At 47.5% G+C, this 18,767-nt stretch overlaps 2 protein-coding genes across 2 annotated transcripts in view; one reads left to right on the top strand and one right to left on the bottom strand.

Annotated features, from left to right (window-relative positions):
• The window catches only part of LOC121164355 (deleted in malignant brain tumors 1 protein-like), a 142,194-nt gene extending 138,207 nt beyond the window's left edge, over window positions 1-3,987 (top strand). Inside the window, exons 40-43 of the mRNA XM_040992484.1 lie at window positions 947-979; window positions 1,362-1,537; window positions 2,970-3,355; window positions 3,696-3,987. Coding sequence (XP_040848418.1) covers window positions 947-979; window positions 1,362-1,537; window positions 2,970-3,355; window positions 3,696-3,987 — 887 coding nt within the window. The remainder of the gene's footprint in view (window positions 1-946; window positions 980-1,361; window positions 1,538-2,969; window positions 3,356-3,695) is intronic.
• Window positions 3,988-6,550: 2,563 nt separating this feature from the next.
• Window positions 6,551-18,018, bottom strand: CUZD1 (CUB and zona pellucida like domains 1). The gene is made up of 9 exons (XM_040991748.1): window positions 17,937-18,018; window positions 15,953-16,103; window positions 13,651-13,865; window positions 11,845-11,995; window positions 11,307-11,524; window positions 10,734-10,906; window positions 9,297-9,688; window positions 8,471-8,739; window positions 6,551-6,729 (listed from the first exon to the last, which is right to left on the bottom strand). The coding sequence occupies exons 1-9, from the start codon at window positions 18,016-18,018 to the stop codon at window positions 6,551-6,553; spliced, it is 1,830 nt and encodes a 609-aa protein (XP_040847682.1).
• Between the last annotated feature and the right edge of the window lie 749 nt (window positions 18,019-18,767).

The following is an 18,767-nucleotide window of genomic DNA, read 5'->3' as shown; positions in this document are numbered from 1 at the left end:
TCAGTGCATATTTGAACACCGGCTAAAAGGCAGTGAGGCGCGGGGGTAGGGAGGCTTGAAGCCCAGTGAAATCACCAAAGACAGAGAACTTACTGCTGTCAGCCTACAGTTCGCTTACTCCTTCACATAGACCCCAAGGCGCTGTGAGATTTTAACAAATGGTGAGCAAATCTAGGCTCACTTTGCTCCCTTCCTTGCTTTTTATAGGTAAATTAAGGCCTGCTTGCTAATGCTTCTTCCTTCATGTTGGTGTCACCTTGCTTGGCCCAGACATGGGGCCAGCTCAGAAGGCTGCCCGCGTCCCCTGACCACAAACCCAGGGCCAAGCAGCCAGAGTCTGCTCTGGAGTCTGGGGTGCTTGCCTTGCAGACTTTCCTGTCTCGTGCCAGCCATTCCTGGTGCTGCTGAGGCACTCCCTGAATTCTTGAGGTCTACACCACAAGAGCATCCCTTTGCACTGGGTGCAGGAGTCCAAGAAGCAGTGCTCTGGGGCCCAGGGAGTCTGCCACGGTTGAGCGAGCCTGGCCGGTTGTGCACCTGAGGTGTGTGATCATGCCTTGCTTCTGAGCTGCAGAAGGCCCTGCCTGCTGTAAGGCACACGTTTCCCAGTGTGAGGTCCCATGCATGCCAGGAGTGCGGCTAGGGACACCAGCCAGCCAGAATTCACGCCTGTGAGGGTGTGTCTGCTGTTCCCTTGCTCCAACAAACCTTGGTGTCCATGATGTTTACAGTTTCAGCACTGCTGTACCTATGGCAGTATCCAGTTCCAAAAGCTGGCCCTGGCCCCCATTTCTGTGTACACCCTGAGACACCCCCAGGCCTCCGAGCCCCGCTTTGGCAGCTCAGTCCCATGAAGGCAGTTACCCGTGCTGCACCCCACTGCTGCTCATCATGCTCTCCTAGGACTCAGCCCAACTGACATTTGGATTTTGTCATCTCTTACCAGGTCCAGCTGACTTGGCCGTGCCCAAGGACAACGGTAAAGTGCCCTCCCTGCTGGGGTCTGAAGCTTCTAGAAGAGGGAGCTTAGGAAGCAGCTGGGGGAGGGAGGGTTGTCATGAAACTCTCTGGAAGGTTCCAAGGCTCCCTTCCTCTTCTCCTTCATTTCCTCTTTCCGCCTTAACCTCCAGGCAAATTCCCGACAGACAGGTTCAGGCTCAAGTGTTCCCATGTGGAAAATGAACAATCTTTGAAACCCTTGGCGAAGACTCTGAACTTAGGTGCTGCGAGTAGGGCCCCCCAAGGACTATGGATTGACCCCCTTCTTGTAAAGGGGGACTGTAGATGAAGTGTGACCTCCAGGGATCTCATGGGGCACCTGTGCCTCTTTCTGAGGGGTCTCCATCCTCCACCTCCCACAGCCCGGCTCTCCTGCTTGCCTCACCTCTTCCAAGCCACCATTGACCGAGGCTATCTCCAGAGGCTGGGCTACTCCTCCTGGGACGTCCGTGTCCATGATGAGCTGTGTCGCCCCAGGGTCACAGGACGCTACCTGATCTTCAGCATTCCTTATGGCCGCTGCGGCACCGTCCGGCAGGTGAGAAGCTGCTGAGGTGGGACGGACCCCTTCTGTCGGTGGTGGACGAGGAGAGAGTCCCAGAGACTCCTGCCACCTGCTAAAAGTCCACATAGGAAGAAAGGGACAAGCCGCGACTTCATTTCTGAGTTGAGTAGCTCACTGGTTTGTCTGAAACTTTCTTTGAGGAATTTAGGATACACATTGAACATGTGATACAGAAGCAGGGGTCGAGTGCGGAAGGATGCACCAGTGCCTGAGGGGAACTGACAATCTTCTCTAAGCTCCCCAGGGAAGGCAGTTCCCGCAACATACCTCTCTATTGAGTCATCAGGCACTTACTACATGCCAGCCATGGTACCCGGATTTGGGAAGGACAGTCTAAGGCAGCCAACTGCCAGGTTTCTAACGAGGCAGCCAGCTGCACTCTACGATCTAGAAAGAAGACACTATGGGTAATGAACTACATAGCTCCACTTAGTTTTCCCCAAGTATACCAAAAGTGTAGGAAAAGTGTACAACTGCGAGATCATTTTTTCTTAGTATATTTAACAATGTAATGGATGCCAAAGCAAGACCCCCAGCTCAATTATTATGTATTAATTTAAAAAAAGTATAGAATCCTGGTGAAATGTAAAAAGACCTGTAACTAAAAAATTTTTCCAAGGGAATCAAAAAATGTAATTCAAACAACCTAAACATTAAAAAATAAAAAGATAATGCCCTGCTGGGTGGAAACCTTTGGGCTGTCAGAGAAGTGGCCCCGCTCCCCCAGAAAGCCCCCGTGCTGACCACAGGCCTGGGGCCCTGGGTCAGGCATCACTCAGGGTGGTGGCCAGCCACGGACACCATGAGAAACGCACTGTCGCAGGGGTCCAGGATCTGCTTCAGGGTCAGTGGGGAGCACCCTCCTGGGTGCTGAAGATGCACCCTGACAGAGTCACACAACAGCCAGCATTCCTGTTCTGTGGCCCTTGTGACAAAGAGACACTGAACAAGCACCCAGCCAATGCCCCCAGCACCTGGAACCCGCAAGTCTTGCTGGACTTGAAAGAGCAAGACTGGGAGCCAAACTGAGCAGGGCCAGACTCACCTGGAGGGGAAAGTAGCCTGAGGTCAGGAGCAGAGAGAAGATAAAAGAAAAGGGGAGCCAGGGGAGTGTGGGGGAGGAGTGTGTGTGTGTGTGTGTGTGTGTGTGTGTGTGTGTGCGCGCGCGCGCGCGCCTGGATGCAGGGCTCTAGGCAGACCCTCAGGAGAGGGGGCGCTCCAGGCAGCCAGCATGATGCTGTGGCCCCCAGCTCCCAGCAGCACAGCTGGACCCTCCCAGACAGAAACCAGGGCACAGGCTTTCCCGCAAGCACCCTCAAAGTCACCCACCACAGAGGTCCAACCCAGGCAGGTGCCAGTCACGCGTGCTGCAGGACGGCCACCAGCTCTTGCCTCATCCTCACAGGAACACGGAGGCGGCTCCCTTAGCTACTCCAACTCCATCAGAGGCCGGAAACATGGTCACCCTGGCCGAGTCATCGTGCGACACAAGGTGCCGCAGCTGAAGTTCACGTGCAGGGTGGAGAGCTCGTCTGCAGCTGGAGTCGCTGGTGGGGTGGACACCGCTCTAGAGGGCTCCCGCTACGACGTGTCCATATCCTTCCTCCAGTCGCCCACAGCCCAGCCTGTGTGGGGTGTGGCACCGTACTATGCCAGCCGGAAGGAGGAGGTCTTTCTGCAGGCCACACTCCACAGCCCAGACCTCAACCTGAGGCTCTTCGTGGATACCTGCGTGGCGTCTCCGGATCCCCAAGATTTTGAAACCATCAAATATGACTTGATTCGACATGGGTAAGGAAAATGGAAGGTCCTCCGGGGCTGTTGTATGCAGGCGGCATTCCCTTAGGGCAGCTGCGACTGCCTGCTGGGTGGTCCTGAATCAAAACGTTGCCCAGAAGGGCCTCACCATGCCTTGGGGACAGAGTCAGGGTCCCTCTGCTCCCTCTTAGGGGTAAACATAAATAAATATTTTTAAAATGTATTTTTAAAAAAAAAGAAAGAAAAGGTTGGTTGTGGTTGTGGGAAGAATTCCATCTGGAATTCTAAAGACTGGTTCTAAAGCTGATTCCTTGGGTCAGAGTAAATTCCCACCAAGCTTTACGCTTTGGTCCTTGGTTTTTCTCCCCATCAGGTGCATCAAAGACAGTTCCTATGCCTTCCTTCCCTCCCACCAGAAGAACATGGTGCAGTTCAAGTTCAACGCCTTCAGCTTTCTTGACAGCTATGATGTGGTCTACCTACAGTGCAAGGTAGCCGTGTGTCAAGCTGGGGACCTCTCTGCTCGTTGCTCCCAGGGTTGTGTGGGGCAGCGTAGGAAAGAGGCAGGCCTCATGGAGGCCAAGGAAGCACAGGATGAGCGCTACCAGCTGGTGGGGCCTCTGGGGATACCGAGAGCACCCGGGCAGAGCCATCGATTTGTGTGAATTCTTCAGTTTCCACAGGAATCTCTTAGGAATTAGGAAGCAATGTGCACTTGTTTCCTGAATCAGAAGTTATCCTTGTCAGGACACAGGCGCAACAAACAGTTGGCAATAATTGCTTATCTGTGTTTATTACTAAATAAATCTCCCCTGGTTGCTAAACTTCTAAGGCAGTTTCTTTGTGAGCTAAAAAAAAAAAAAAAAAAACAGGCTATCTCTCTACACGGCAATGTCAGTCTAAACGTTGTTTATAAAATTTGGCTCATTGTCCAGATGCTGATAAGATGGTCTCTGTTTCTTGAAGGAGATGCAATATCATTTCTATTCTTTCAGATCTATTTTCATTTTATTTGAAAGGAAGAGTTAGAGAGAGAGAGAGAGATCTTCCATCTGCTTATTAACTCTCAGAAATGGCCAAGGCTGGGACAGGCTGAAGCCAGGAGCCAGGAGCTTCTTATGGGTCTCCCATGTGAGTGCAGAGTCCCAAGTACTTGGGTCATCCTCCATGGCTTTCCCAGGCACATTAGCAGGAAGCTGGATTTGGAAATGGGGCACATGGGCCTCAAAACAGTGCCCATGTGGGATGCTGGTATCACAGGCAACAGCTTAACCCATTATGCCGAAACACCAGCCCTGCAAATTTATTTTCAGAAGTTGCTTAGGTTCTTACAAAAAATAGACCTAGCACCTGTCAGAAAGCCATTACGTCTCTCTTGCTTTGTATTAAGTACTTTGATTCACACCTGTCATTTTTTCACCAAAGCAACCTTGATTGTTTTGTTTCATCAGAAACAGATGGACCCCTAGCTTTGCTGACTTTGGTGCAGGGCAGGGCACTTGCAGACAAGAGGTGAAAACACAGTGGCAAGGCCCAGGTGCATCTGCTCCCTGTGCTGTACTCAGCACCCTCCAAGTTATCTTTATACAAAGACTTGAGTGTGGTCAGATTTCCGTTCGTTAAATGTCACCCAGTAGCTGTATGTGTGTTCCCATCTCTAAGGCTTTGTTCTGGTGTGCGCAGGTAAGACTACAGGATTGCCTGGTGCTCCGGGGAGAATGGCAGTGTTAGGCAGAGGCTGGGAGTTGACCCTGAGAGATGAAAACCTGACAGATGACATGAGGAGAGGTCTCTGGGGGATACATGTCCGTTTCATACAAACCTGCCCATCACCAACAGCTCACTGCTCGCGTTCAGATACGATGGTGACACTCTTGTGCTCAAGTCCCCTGCTCATCCGCAAGAACTGATGAAATGTAACTGTTGGGCAACCGAGTACTTGGACCCCTGCCACCCACATGGGAGATCCAAATGGAGTTTCAGGCTTCTGGTTTCTGCTTGGCCCAGTTCTGGCTCCTGCAGCCATTTCAGGAGTGAACTGGCAGATGGAAAGTTGGTCACTCTCTCTCTCTCTAACTCTGCCATTCAAACAAATACACACACACACACACACACACACACATATGTGAAGGTATATACATATATATGTACACACACACACACACATATATGTATGTATATAAAGGAAATTGGGAAGAGCTGCTCTGATTTGGGGCTGGAAAACCAATCAGAGCCCCAGGACTGGCTCTGTGGTGGTAGCGATTACCACATTTCTTATGTTTTCCCTCCAGGATCCTGTCCAAGAAACTTGAAGTCACGGGAAATGCCTGCCATGAAAAATTACACATAAATGTTTAAAACTTTGCACCAAAGTGAACTTCTCTTTGAATTCCGTTTTCCCCATGCATATTGCAGTACTTTCATATGTGCATTCCTTGCTGTCGGAAGTAAAGCAAGAATGCCATGGGCATGCAAGAATGTGTGGGTCACGAGGTGCCCAGGAGCAGTCGTGCTGCTCACCTGAGACCATTAGGTACAATGTTCGGCATGAGTGAAATCTGACAAATGCTCAGCCACAGTGGGGGAGAAAATACACAGCCAAGTTAGCTACTCCTTTAGCGCTGGCATTTGATGCCGAATGGGAAAAGAAGTATTGCTTTAATCTCACTAACCCAGAAACTGCATAAAACTCTCTTTAACAGTAATTCTCTTCAGAGCCCTTTCCAAGAGGCAGGTGAGACATGCTGCTATGGGGCCCTCCAACAGCAAGTCATCCATGCGGCCAGGAGCCTGGGCTCTCACTCACACTGGTCTCAGAAATGATAACGTCTGATGCCTCAGAAAGTGGCATGCATGCTCTTTATTGCTTGAATTTTATGTATTTTTTTTAATTTTTAAATTAGAAGCATCTGAACACTATTTTTTTAAAACAGAAATAATCTTTTTTCTCTTCACCTGCAATTTGGTTGAAATACTTCATGCTAATGAAAAGAGATGTTTCCAAGTCATGGAATATTCTGGTTTCTTTAGTTCCTGAAATGAGACTTTTGACATAGTGCTTATTCATTCCAGTCCTCCTGGAATGAACCGCAGCAGCACAGGTGCACAGAGGCCGGTGTGCTGCATCCGCAGGCCCTTGCTTGCTCGTTCCTAGTGTTCGTAGCCATGAGGCTCCATTTGCTTCAGCGACCAGGATTGAAGTATGTCACGTAGAGCCGAACTCACTGGTTAGTATTCCGGCAGCTTCTGGTACCTGTAGTGCGTCCGCCGATGCATAAAGTGCCTCGCTGTGACAGTGGCTACAATCACTACATTCAGGGCAAGAACGGTGAATGAAAACAGATGCATGCTGTCGAACGGCAGGTTCTGAGTTCCTTCTGCCTCTGGTTGACGTACAAGTCCAGTCACTGGAAACAAGATGAAAACCATTTAAAAAAAATGTATTGGAGAGGCAGAAAGTAAGATGAGTATGGATTAGGTGGATGAGTGGAGAGTTTTCTTGTCTGCTAGTCCACCCATTGCGTGCCTACGGAAGCCAGGGCTAGGCCAGCATCAAATCTGGGAGCAGGAAATTTCATTCAGGGCTCCTATGAGGGAAGCTCAGCTTCCAAGCTGTCACTGCCTCTGGGGCTTGCGTTTGTGGGAAGCCAGAGCCAAGACCGCTAGACTAGGTATTCAACCCTGGCACTCTGATGGGAGATAGGCTATCTTAGCTAGCATCCTAACTGCTAAATGACCATCTCAGAAATAACTCAAAAGAATCAGCATTGCAAAAGTGTTTATTGCACTTATAATATCACTACGTACCTATGAATCTCGTCTATGAATGTATGAGAATCTAATGTAATATGGAGGAATGAATATTAAATATTATAATTAAGTTATGCTCAAATTTCCTTGATTCAGATGGTGACTTAGTTTGACTCTCTGATGTAATATTAAAAACACGTGAAATAAATGCATAAAAGTCAAACAGGATACAAGTTCAACTTCCACTAGTCACCATTTCCCAAAGTTGCCATAATAGGACTGATCGATGGGAAAAGGACTGGCTGTTTCCCTGGAAATAAGAGAGGATACTTGTCCAACATGTAGACTTCTCTAGTGGCTTCCACACACAGTTCCCGCTAATTTAAAATTAATATCTGAAGATGCACCAAGCAAACCTTTTACCGAATATGTTTGAAACGTTACTGAAATGAATTTTTATTTATATTTTGTTTTTGCTGTAGAAGTACGAGCTACACAGTCATACGCCTTGTTGGTTCATGCTAAACATAGACAGAGGGCACTGGTCTCTCTCACTTGGGTTATACCCAGAATGTATGTTCCATTTCATGTTGTCTGTGGGTGTTTGCCATCACTTCTCATCCAGAGAACCTGGCCATCTCCGAGAAGCGGGACAGTCCTGCGTTAACAGAATCTCTGTGCTTAGAACATAACTTTGTTTTTCAAATGGGCAATTGCATGGGATGCTGATTTTTACTTTTACTGATGTAGGAGTTAAAACACACAACCTCGCACTCGGTTATTTGTTCGAGCACCTGTAGTAAGGACGCAGGAAGATAAGGAGGGTTGTGGTTTTCAGGAACAAGAGCAAATTCCCATAATGAATTACTAGGGTGTGTGTGTTACAAACTGGTGGAAACACATATGAACTGTGCTTAAAATGAGTAGCCTGGGCCCACTTAGTGCTGTAGCAGGCTATAGGTCTCCTCCTGCAGTGCTCGCATCCCATACAGGCACCAGTTCTAGTCCTGGCAGCTCCACTTCCAATCTAGCACCTTGCTAATGGCCTGGAAAAGCAGCAGAGAATGGTTGGCCCCTGCACCCACATGGGAGATCCGGAAGAAGCTCCTGGCTCCTGGTTTCAACCGGCCCAGTTCTGGCCAGTGTGGCCATCGGGGAATGAACCAGCAGAAGGAAGATTCCTCTCCCTATCTCTCCTTCTCTCTTTCTGTAACTCTGTATTTCAAATAGAAATAAATCCTTTTTTTTTAAATGCAGGGCTTATTTGCTACAACTTCTATTATAAATCTCTGAACTGGGCATGCTGGGCATTTTGGGCATGCTGAAGAACAACTGGGTTTGAGGGGCATCTCCTGAGGCACGAGGTATTCCCAGATCATGTAATGGCTTTCTTCCCACCTGAGTTTCCACCTGCACTTCGATCTTTCCTCAGGCGGATGGGGCCTATGACCGAGTCGGTCTTCCACTTGTAGGACGAGATTTCTCGTTTCCGTCTGGAGACACAGCCTTGGCTGCAGCGAGACGTGGCGTCGCTGCTATCACATATCAGCACCTTGCACTGCAGATACACCGAGCTCAGGCTCCTCAGGAACTTAAAGGCGCTAAACTGGAACCTTCCGTGGTGTGCCGCTAAAGGATACACCTCGCACGTGTCATCTCGAATACAGCTGGAACAGAACATATGATGTGGTTAGAAGCTGCACAGGAATTCAGTCTATTTTTTCCTTACAAGATTTATTTGAAAGGCAGAATGACAAGAGAAAGACAGAACAGAGAGATGGAGAAAGATCATCCACAAACTGGTGCACTCTGCAAATGGCCAAACGACGAGGGCCGGACCAAGATAAATCCAGGAGCCGGGACCCGCATCTCGGTTCCCCCACAAGCGTGGTAGGGGCCCAGGTACTTGAGTCATCATCAGCTGCCTTCCTAGGTGCATTAACAAGAAGCTGGCTCAGAAGCAGGACAGCCAGGAACTCAAACTGGTGCTCTGGATACAGGATGCCAGCCTCCCTAACATGGCTTAACCTGCTATCTCATCATTAAATTGGAACATGACTGGATCTTCTACTGATGATAAGTACAATTCTGAGGCAGTAGTACTAGAACAAATGTGTATATCCATACGGATGTTCATCATATACGCACATGAACATATTAGCACAGTTTTACAATCACTGGTATTCAGAGAGGACTATCATGCATCCATCACACCAACACGCACCCACTCTTAATTAAGTCGTACGTCGGCGAGCCAAAGTCAGACGTGGGAGCAGCTCTGCAGGTATCGAGAAATACCACCAGACTTGGGTCTGGAGTGTGCAGACTGACTTGAACATACAACGTCTGGTTCAAATCCACATAATACGGGGATTCGCTTATAGGCTGCTGAAATGAGCCGGATTCAAAAAGAGCCATGCTTGTGTTATATCTGCCCAGGGCGTTCTGATTCTGTATGACATCATCTTCCGTGATGTACATGATCTCCACGGTGGAGTTGTTCTCCATTTCACACTTGACGATGATCTGGAGATGCTTCTGGCGAGTGATGATCTCGGAAGTCGGGGACACGATAAAGGTGATGGCGTTGGTGTAGGTAATGGTCTGATCTTCCACCTACAGAACAAGACAGAATTCACACTTTGTACTTTAAGCCCAGTAATGTTAGAGCGCCAGTGAGTAAAACGCTTGTGCATAGATTTGTTTTCCCAGATCATAAGGCATGACTAGTTTATGTCAGAATAGTTTACACCTGCAATCGGTTCCACTGAGGACACTCTGGAGAAGGAAAGAAGTGTGAGATGAGGAGTGCGGCTGGCACTGGAGAGATTGGCGACCGAAACTGGACATAATCAGTTAAAGTCAGTTTGAATGCGAATCTCCAGTCCCGGAAAGATGTAGAGACCTACAATGTTGTGCTCCGTTAAGGAGCACTTGGTGTGCTGATGGGGCAGCTCCCAAAGTGAATGGAGACAGAGGGTATCAACAGGTGCACCTAGGTGGTGTTTCCTCAAGATGCACAGTGTCAACAAGCTCATGCGCTCATTTTTAGCCCAAAAAAAAGTGTCATTAAAAAGCTTCATGTCTCTCTATCAATTCTTCCAAAATAGAATCCTTTCCCTTCAACTAGATGGTTGCTTAATCTCCCAAGTGAGAAGTGAAGTATCCACAGTGTGTATGTGCACTAATGGAATCCACAGACTGTCTTTCATGTCAGCAAGTATCACATTTTGCCTTCTTTCTTTACAAGGCAGAGGGCAAGTAAAAACTTGGCAGAGTTTTAACAAGCATGGCAAGCAAGCACATCCTGCACAAATGTTACGAGAGACTCTTAAACCCGTATCATATAGGTGCTCCAACTCTCTCCAGCGAGTTCTCAGAGCTCTTTTAGTATATGTGCTGCCGAAGCGAGCACAAGTTCTCAGAGCTCTTTATCTTTCAGAAAAGATACACACCTTCCAGTTACCCTAAAATGAAAAATGAAAGCAAGAATCTGGCAATTGTATGGGAGCAAGCATATGCTTATTTCTGCACATGCTTGCCACATGTCCAACCACTAAGAGCTGACTGGTTTTTGAAAGCATCCAGCAAGCTCATCCCAACTGCACACCTGTCCCGCATTTGACACCAAGAAAAGCCAGTGGCCAGCATTCTACTTCACCTGTTTGATTGTGCCACATCCACCAAGAGGGATAGAAAATTCCACAACATTTGATACTCTTGGTCTACAGGTGGGGTCATTTATTTGTACGTTATTCTCATGATAGTTAAATGATGCTAGGTAGGATTTGTTTAGGATGACTCTCATCTTGTCAGAAGAGCAAGTCAAAGATGCTGTCAGGGAAACGAAAGGAGGATAGTTATAGTTATGGCGAACATAAGTCGGATCCTGAAGAGCATCCAGCAAGCTCTTGCTGGAGATAATTCACATGCAGATAATTCACCTTTCCCAACGTACATGGTCACTTTACTGGTGCTATAATCTTTAAACCTCTACTTATAATTGCTTCTACATAGAAAGCATTAAACAGTCCACATTTTCTAGAGAAATCTCTTTCCATTGACTAAACCTCCTGGGTGGAAAAGCACACAAATCTCGATTTCAAACTCTAGACTCCGCATTCATTGCCAAATGCTATGTGCCAGCTGTGTGCACTAAAAACTAAGGTGCCATTTCTGCGCACGCAATCATCCACGGGCTCCAGACATTCAAGCAACACAGAGTACGACTTACTAGTGTTGACATCTTCTGTATAAACTGAAGTATAGGAAGCAGAAAAGCCCCAGTAGGAGTTGGCGTAATCGGTAGACAGCACAACAGTCAAGGAGCCTGTCGAGGACTCGAAGGTGGGCTTCCCGCGACCACAGACCTTGTCAATCAGGCCAGAATTGGTGGAGGAGCCATCATACACGGCGATGAAATCAAACCTGCAGTTGTCATCTATCTCCAGGCTGTGAATGAGGAATGCGGATGAATGGGCTCTTCAAACCGAATCACTGCCACTTTCTATAGCCCCAGCCACCCAGCGCTTAAACCTTGAGGCATTTATCCCTGCACGGTATAAAAATACTTCAAAAGGTTTGTGGAAAATGGAATTAAAAGTTAGGTACATTTGTGTTAACGCGAGAACCATTTTGAAACCTATGCCCACTTTTTTCTTAATATACCTCTTCTGTGAATTTTAGAACAACCCTGGCTCTCAGGTGCTTGATGATAAAACTGAGGCTTTGCCAGTGCAGTTACTCCCGCAGAAAGCAGCCACAACACTTACAAAACGTCTTTGAAGCTTAACTTTATCTTGTAACCTTCGTCCGCTTGGATGTGCCACACGCAGTATGTCAGCTCTGGATGGGGCTTTGGGTAATTGGGACTGGTAAATGATCCCTCCAAAGCATCCAGGTACCCGCCACAAGCTGGAATAGCTGAAAGGAACATGCACATGGCCAAGAGTGTGCAGCAAAATGAGAGACCCGGCTTAGTCTCCGAGTTGAGCCTGGACCTTCAAGTGCCCCCCTGGACAATGTTCCGCCTCTGTCTTTCCCATGGGTCGTGTGCTGAATGAAGTTTTCTTTCTTTTGTGTACTGGACTTTCTGCCTCTCGGTGCAGGACCCAGAATGAATGTTTCAATGAAACATATTACATTGGTAGCATTAACACCTGACCAAGCTGAGCCACAAGAAATAATGTCCAGGGCCCTAAACAATGGTTCAACTGGCTAATGCTCCACCTGCAAGTGACAGCATCCCACGTGGGCACCAGTTCAAGTCCCAGCTGCTCCACATTCTTACTGGGAAAGCAGCAGAGGATGGCCCAAAGCCTTGGGACCCTGCACTCACATGAGAGACCCAGTAGAAGCTCCTGGCTCCTGACTTCAGATTGGCTCAGCTCTGGCCATTGCAGCCATTTAGGGTGTGAACCAGCAGATGGAAGATTTCTTTCTCTATGTAAATCTGCCTTTCTAGTGAAAATAAAAACATCTTTAAAAGGAAAAGGAAAAAAAAGTTCACTCAGAACTAGCACTGAAGGCTCTTCCTCACTTAGGTCCAGCCAAGCTTGCCAGTCTCCTGGGCCACTAGGATGTGACCTGTGGTTCCAGCCACCCTTTATTTCCATCAGGCTATGGGCTCCAGCAGAAATGAATCCACCTCCCTTGTTACCCACCTCTGTCTGCCTTCCTCATGCTACCATTCAAAGCTCAAGTCAAGTGAAAGTAGCTTCAAGAATCTCCCCCATAAGCACATAAACAAGCAAAGGGAAAGAAAAGTAAAGTCTCTTACTGGGGAGATGTGACATGGTTTAGACTGGCTGAAACATAGCATGAATGTTGGACAGTAACTAAAGTTTGAACAGGTGGACTGCTCAGGCTATGACGTGGGAAAACCTTGACTGCTCTGCTGTGTTTATTTGTTGGCACCGAGAAATCAAAGTTTCAAGCACAAGAGTGACATGCCCAGCTCTTGACCTTGAAAAAAAAACCACAGTAGAGTTGTCCTCATAGGTCCACTCCAGTTGTCTTTGACATCCTGCTTGGGTCATAAAGGGGTAGGTGTGGGTGCTGTGAGTACAGAATTGTGTAACATCTGACAAGTCAGATCAACATTTCTGAGCATTTGCTCCTTAGCGTCTGCAGGGTAACCAGAAGCTTGTAATCATGAAGGTGAAACCATACAGCCCCAGACAAGCTCTAGTGAGCCAGACTCTGAGGAGTTTGTGCAAAAGTCCAAAGGATTAGGAAGAAGTATGTGGGATGTGTGGCTCTAATGTAGTACCCTTCAACCTGCCGCCCATCTGACCCAGACCCATCCTCCTCTGTCTCACCTGAGAACTGGGCAGCAGAGCAGCCCCTGGCTTCTCCCAGAAATCCCAGTGAACTGGAATCTCTGAGACAGGAGGTAGAATCTGTGATGTCATAAGCTCTGCCCATGACTCCTACCCGCAATCCAGTTAGAGAAGGATGATTCTCCCACATGGAAGAACCCCGATTCAAGACCCCAATCTTCCCCGACCCTATTCAGGAGAGTATGCAAACTCTGTGGGCAGGAGCTTTGGGTCAAGGTTGTGTAAAGGAGGACTCACAAGTGCCAGGAGAGACGTAGTAATAGAAGACAAAAACACTTCTTGGCACTGTTGTGGAGCCGGTGACTATCTGATACGTCAGTGTATCCGCTGATGACTCAAACACAGGAACATAGTCGTGTTTGCTGCAGACTGTCCCCAACAGAGACCCATTTGTAGAAGATCCATCAAAAACTTTAATGTTTTCGATTTCACAGCTCGCATATGGATCCAGCCTGTGGACAGAACACATCTGTGGCTAGGGACAAGTCACCAGGCAAGGGAGAGTTAACACGGCCCAGTCGTCTGCTCATAGTGCCATTGCAAGTTGCAGAGCAGCGACACTTCTGTTGGCATTGAAACCTTGCCACCATCCCCATCTTTCACACCAACCCACAAACCATCAGCCTTAGCAGGCTCAGGGAGGGAAACCGGTTTGTCCTTGACTCATACCAAACCCATCATGTCTCTATAATGGACTCCTGGTGGCCTCCGGGCTTGGTCCTGTTCTACCACTTCCCATCACTCCTGTTCCCCTCCGGGGGGAGAGTCACCTTTGCTCCTCACTAACACTTGATATCCAAGGCTGTAGAGGAGGGAAGTGATTGTTCTTCCATGGCCACTTTCCCCAGACAAAGCAAATACTTGCCCTCATAGCATTGCTCCCTCCTTCTGAAGGAGAGTTCCAGTTCTGACCCCTGTCCTTATCCAAGTGCTCGCAGAGGACGTACACTCCAGGTAATTTAGTAAGAAAGATCTGCAGGGGAATCCCAGACTACACAGAAGTGTACAATAAAATTCAAAACTTAAAAAAAATTGTAAAAAGTGGGTGGAAAATGAGCATGACCTTTTTACTCCATTCTCCAGGAAATTCTTGATGTCCCCTTTGTACTCAGACACACTTGGGTGTGTTTGCTTATTTCAAAATCAACATTTGACTGAGATATATCTAAATATATCTCATACACACACACGCATACAGATATCAGTGTGTATAGACACACACTGCAAGCGTAGAGAAACCAGAGTTCTCCTTTCACCTTGATTATGCACCTGTTGTATAACTTTGGGGGAAAACGGATTAATTCTTCTTGACCTCAGCTTTCTTTGCTGTGAAATGGCAATAGCACAGTCTACACGTCACCCTGGTGGAGCAGACATTCTGAACATGGTGCTTATTCCACAGACATGGCATACAGAAAGTGCCCAATACACATTAGGGCTACTTTCCCTCTACCCCTGTTCTTCCCACACTCTTTTCTCTCCCTCTCTCTTCCTGCACAGCCACACATGTAGGTTTCTTAATAGCTCAGTCACCCCCAGGGCATGTGGGAGAACCCTTTATCTCTTGAGGCATCAAGGTAGAGAGGAACGGAGACACAGCATCAGTTGTGGAGTCCATGTTCTCAAAGTGTGGATCCTGGACCTGCAGTCACAGTGTCTCCTGAGAGTTTGTTTCTCAAGCCCCATGTATTCCATCTAAATGATGGAGAGACTCTGGGGCCTAGCAACTGTGCCTCTACAAGCACCCCTACATGCTTCTACAGGCTGCGGTGTGAGGGAGGGATTCGGGCCACCAGCCACCGTGCTTGGGTCCAATTCCTCTCTCACTTTCACTGCTTGGCAGTCATGGGTCCCTTAATGACTTCCCTGGGCTTTCTTGCTGACTGAACAGAAGTTAGATTGCACCTGCCGCTGTTAAGAGAATTGACTGGGGAAAATCTTAGGAACCCTAAGGGTCAGTAGCACAAGGCCTTGTTCTCAGCATGGCCTCATGCTGGGGTTGTCTGGGCAATTTGGAAAAAAAAAAAAAAAACGCTTAAGTATGTATACTTACTTCAAAATAAAATTTATAAAATAGAAATATACTAATGAGTTGTGTCCCCAGAAACTGCGGTCTAACTGCAGAGAGCTGTGCACCCTGTTGACTTTAACACACACCAAGCTTGGAATCATAAAGTAGTGTTTTAAGATCCAGAAAATGGAACTGGACCAGCTAGATACTAATCCTAGTCATTCTCTCCTTAATGATCTCAGCAAGTACTCCATATCCCTTGCCTACAATCCTAACGCTGACCCCATGCAATGTCTTTGAGCCAGCACTGCACACAAAATCATCATCAGTGGCTATCCACTAGCAATAGTACCAAAAAAAAAAGAAAGATGAAATCTGTAGTCCAAAATCTGTCATTGTGGTCACAGGTGTCACAGCCACCTCCAGCAGCAGCTAGGTTCTTCCCACAGTCTTCTCTCCCCAGAAACCACGGCCAGTGTGTCCAGCGAGTCCAACCACCACCAATAGGAAACTGAAGCTTGTACTCACTGGATGTGGGAAAAGATGATTCTGATACTTTGGTTGTATGGTTTTTCTATGGTCCAAACGCAGTCCTCATTGGAATTGAGATTCAAGATCATACTTTTGTAGTTCTGTCCAGCATTGCTCCCTGCCACGGTGGCTCTGCAGCTGGACCTGCCTGGTAAAGACCACAGGCTAAGTCGAGGAAAATGGGCAGCCCCTCCCCCAGGGGTGGGACTCTACTTCCCACATGTAATATCCATTCAAGATGCAAGCAAAGAATTGTGAATGATACTTGCTCAATTCAAAACAAGCCATGGCCATAAACTTCCCCTTCTTTACACCTTTGGAAGGAAAGCATTTGTGGTTTCGCTACATACACTGCATAGGAAAAGAAAATATACTGAAGCCTGAAGGAAGATGGTTTTAAAGGAAAGCTTCACATCAATTATACATAAAGAGTTCTTAAAATTAAATACTTAAAAGACAAAGAACCCGGAGCCAGCACAGTGGCCTATCAGGCTAATCCTCCACCCTGCAGTACAGGCAACCCATAAGGGCACTGGTTGCTTCACTTCAGATCCAGTTCCCTGCTCGCGGCCTGGGAAGCAGCAGAGGATGGCTCAAATCCTTGGGCCCCTGCACCCATGTTGGAGACCTAGAAAAAGTTCATGGCTCCCAGCTTTGGATCAGCTTGGCTCTGTAGCCATTTGGGGAGTGAACCACCAGATGGAAGACCTTCTCTAGTTCTCCTCTCTCTGTAAAATCTGACATTAAAAATAAATACATCTTTTTTAAAAAGACAACTCAAATGAAAATGGAATCAAAATACATGTTTTACAAAAAGACTGATCAAAAATTTATGTAGGAACAAAGTTTTTCAATTTCTTTTTCATCAGTGATTGATAAGTGATAATATCCTTATATTAAAATTATCTCTTATTTTTATCCTAAAATAGTTACCAATACCATATTTTTAATAAAATATTGGAAATAACAATGAAAAAAGTATTGTCTTTAGCCTCATCCACCCAGACCAATAATCGTGGAAAACCTACTGTAAACCCTACAGATTTCTTCCTTTCTAGTTCAAAATTTCCTGAACATACCAATATGCATATCGTAAATATTAAACACTGTCATATGGTGCAAAATTTAGATATGGTTTTCATTTATTTAACATTTGTTTGTTTTAAACTCTGAGTTACAGAGAGAAGAGAAACCGAAAGAGAGCTCTGTGCACTGGTTTATGCCCCCCGAAGACCACCACCACCAGCAGGGCAGAACCAAGCAGAGGCTACGAGTTTCATCCGACTTCCCCGCATGGACGGCAGAGCCCCAAGCACTTGGCCATCTTCTATTTTCCCAGGACGTTAGTAGGGGGCTAGATCAGAAGTGGACCTCTAGATAGTGTCTATCATTCATGTAGATCCTGGACATGTGTTTAATAGACCAATGTCATTCTTTAAGTTGCCAAAAAATATTTATTTGTATAGATTGACTCTGAGGCAATAATTGATGGAGCAATCATGAAAATGCACATCCTTGTGGCCATATATGTGTACAAAGATGATACCCTAAAAACAAACTCTTAGGAATGAAAATACCCAACAAAATTCTGTGTGCTTGTATCATATTTTTATGTACAAGAGTATTTGAAAAAGTCCGTGCAAATGGAAAAGATAAAATTATTTTGGTGGCAAAAAATTTTGAAATCCACGCATTGCATTTTTGCATTTCCCTTGAACAAACTCAAGACCCGACTTTTGATAGAATTTTGTACGCTGAAATAAACATTTTTTAATCCGATTTTCAAGAACTTCTTGCAGCACACTCTTACAATGTCAGATGGGCTGGCATTAAATGTGTATTAATTCTAAATACTCCAAAGAGCATTACAACAAGGTCTTCTGTACCCTGAGGCCAACAGCCACTACAGAAGCCTGCAGTTACTGGAAGAGACCTTTTGCAAGGGAGTCCTTCCTACCTGGGTGAAGAACACTGGTCTTACCTTCAGCCTCTGTAAAATTCAACTGTGCTGAACACAGGGCAGCCACCAGGGTCAGCACCAGCAGCCGCCCCAGCACGTCCATCGCTGTACAGACTGAGCAGCCCTGAGGGCCACGGGCTTTTATAATGCTCTGTTTCTTATGGCTATCTGGATGGATAAGATGCCTGGCCACGTCCAGAGAGGCCCGTCAGCTCCAGCCACACAGGTGCCCGTTTCCATGAGAACAGAGCAGCTGGGAGGCTGGAATGTGACCAGCAACACCAGCCGCCAGAGCCTGGGCACCTGACTCCTTCCAGAAGGGCCCAGCCGGGCCCAGCCACAGCTCTGCCCAGGCACCCCCAGCAGCTGGCCCACAACAGGTCCTGGGAAATCCCTCAGGCAACGGATGTGCAGCTGAGCCTTGGTCTGCATGGCCACATCCTGAAGGTGACAACCTTGACTTCCGAGGCCCACCACCTCGCCTCAGAACAGAAGGATCGGCAGGGGGCTGTGTGGCACTGGGGTAGCTCTGGGTCTGGCTGGGTCACTCTGGTGTCCTGCCAGGTGCTGACCTGGGGTGGGGAGAAGGGAACGAAGGCACAGGTGCAGGGACTTCCGTCCAATTAAGCCCTGGGAGGCCGCAGCAGGTGCGCAGGAGGCCACAGGCACCACACTCTAGTTGGAGGGAAAGCAACGCTGGTGTCCATGCTGGCAGCAGGAGCAGCGAGCGTGTGTTTCAGCAGCTTCAATGGAAGGGGCAGAAAACAGCAGCCTGGGGAGCAGAGGGACTGCCCACCCCATGGTCAACAGGGCCTGGGCTTTGGCCTCGGGCTTCCTTGCTGAGACAGCGGA

The sequence above is a fragment of the Ochotona curzoniae genome, unplaced genomic scaffold, assembly GCF_017591425.1.
Source record: "Ochotona curzoniae isolate NIBS_2020 unplaced genomic scaffold, NIBS_Ocur_1.0 contig_66, whole genome shotgun sequence".
NCBI lineage: Eukaryota > Metazoa > Chordata > Mammalia > Lagomorpha > Ochotonidae > Ochotona > Ochotona curzoniae.
Note: the sequence above shows the minus strand (reverse complement) of the source record. Positions and strands in the feature narration are given on the sequence as shown.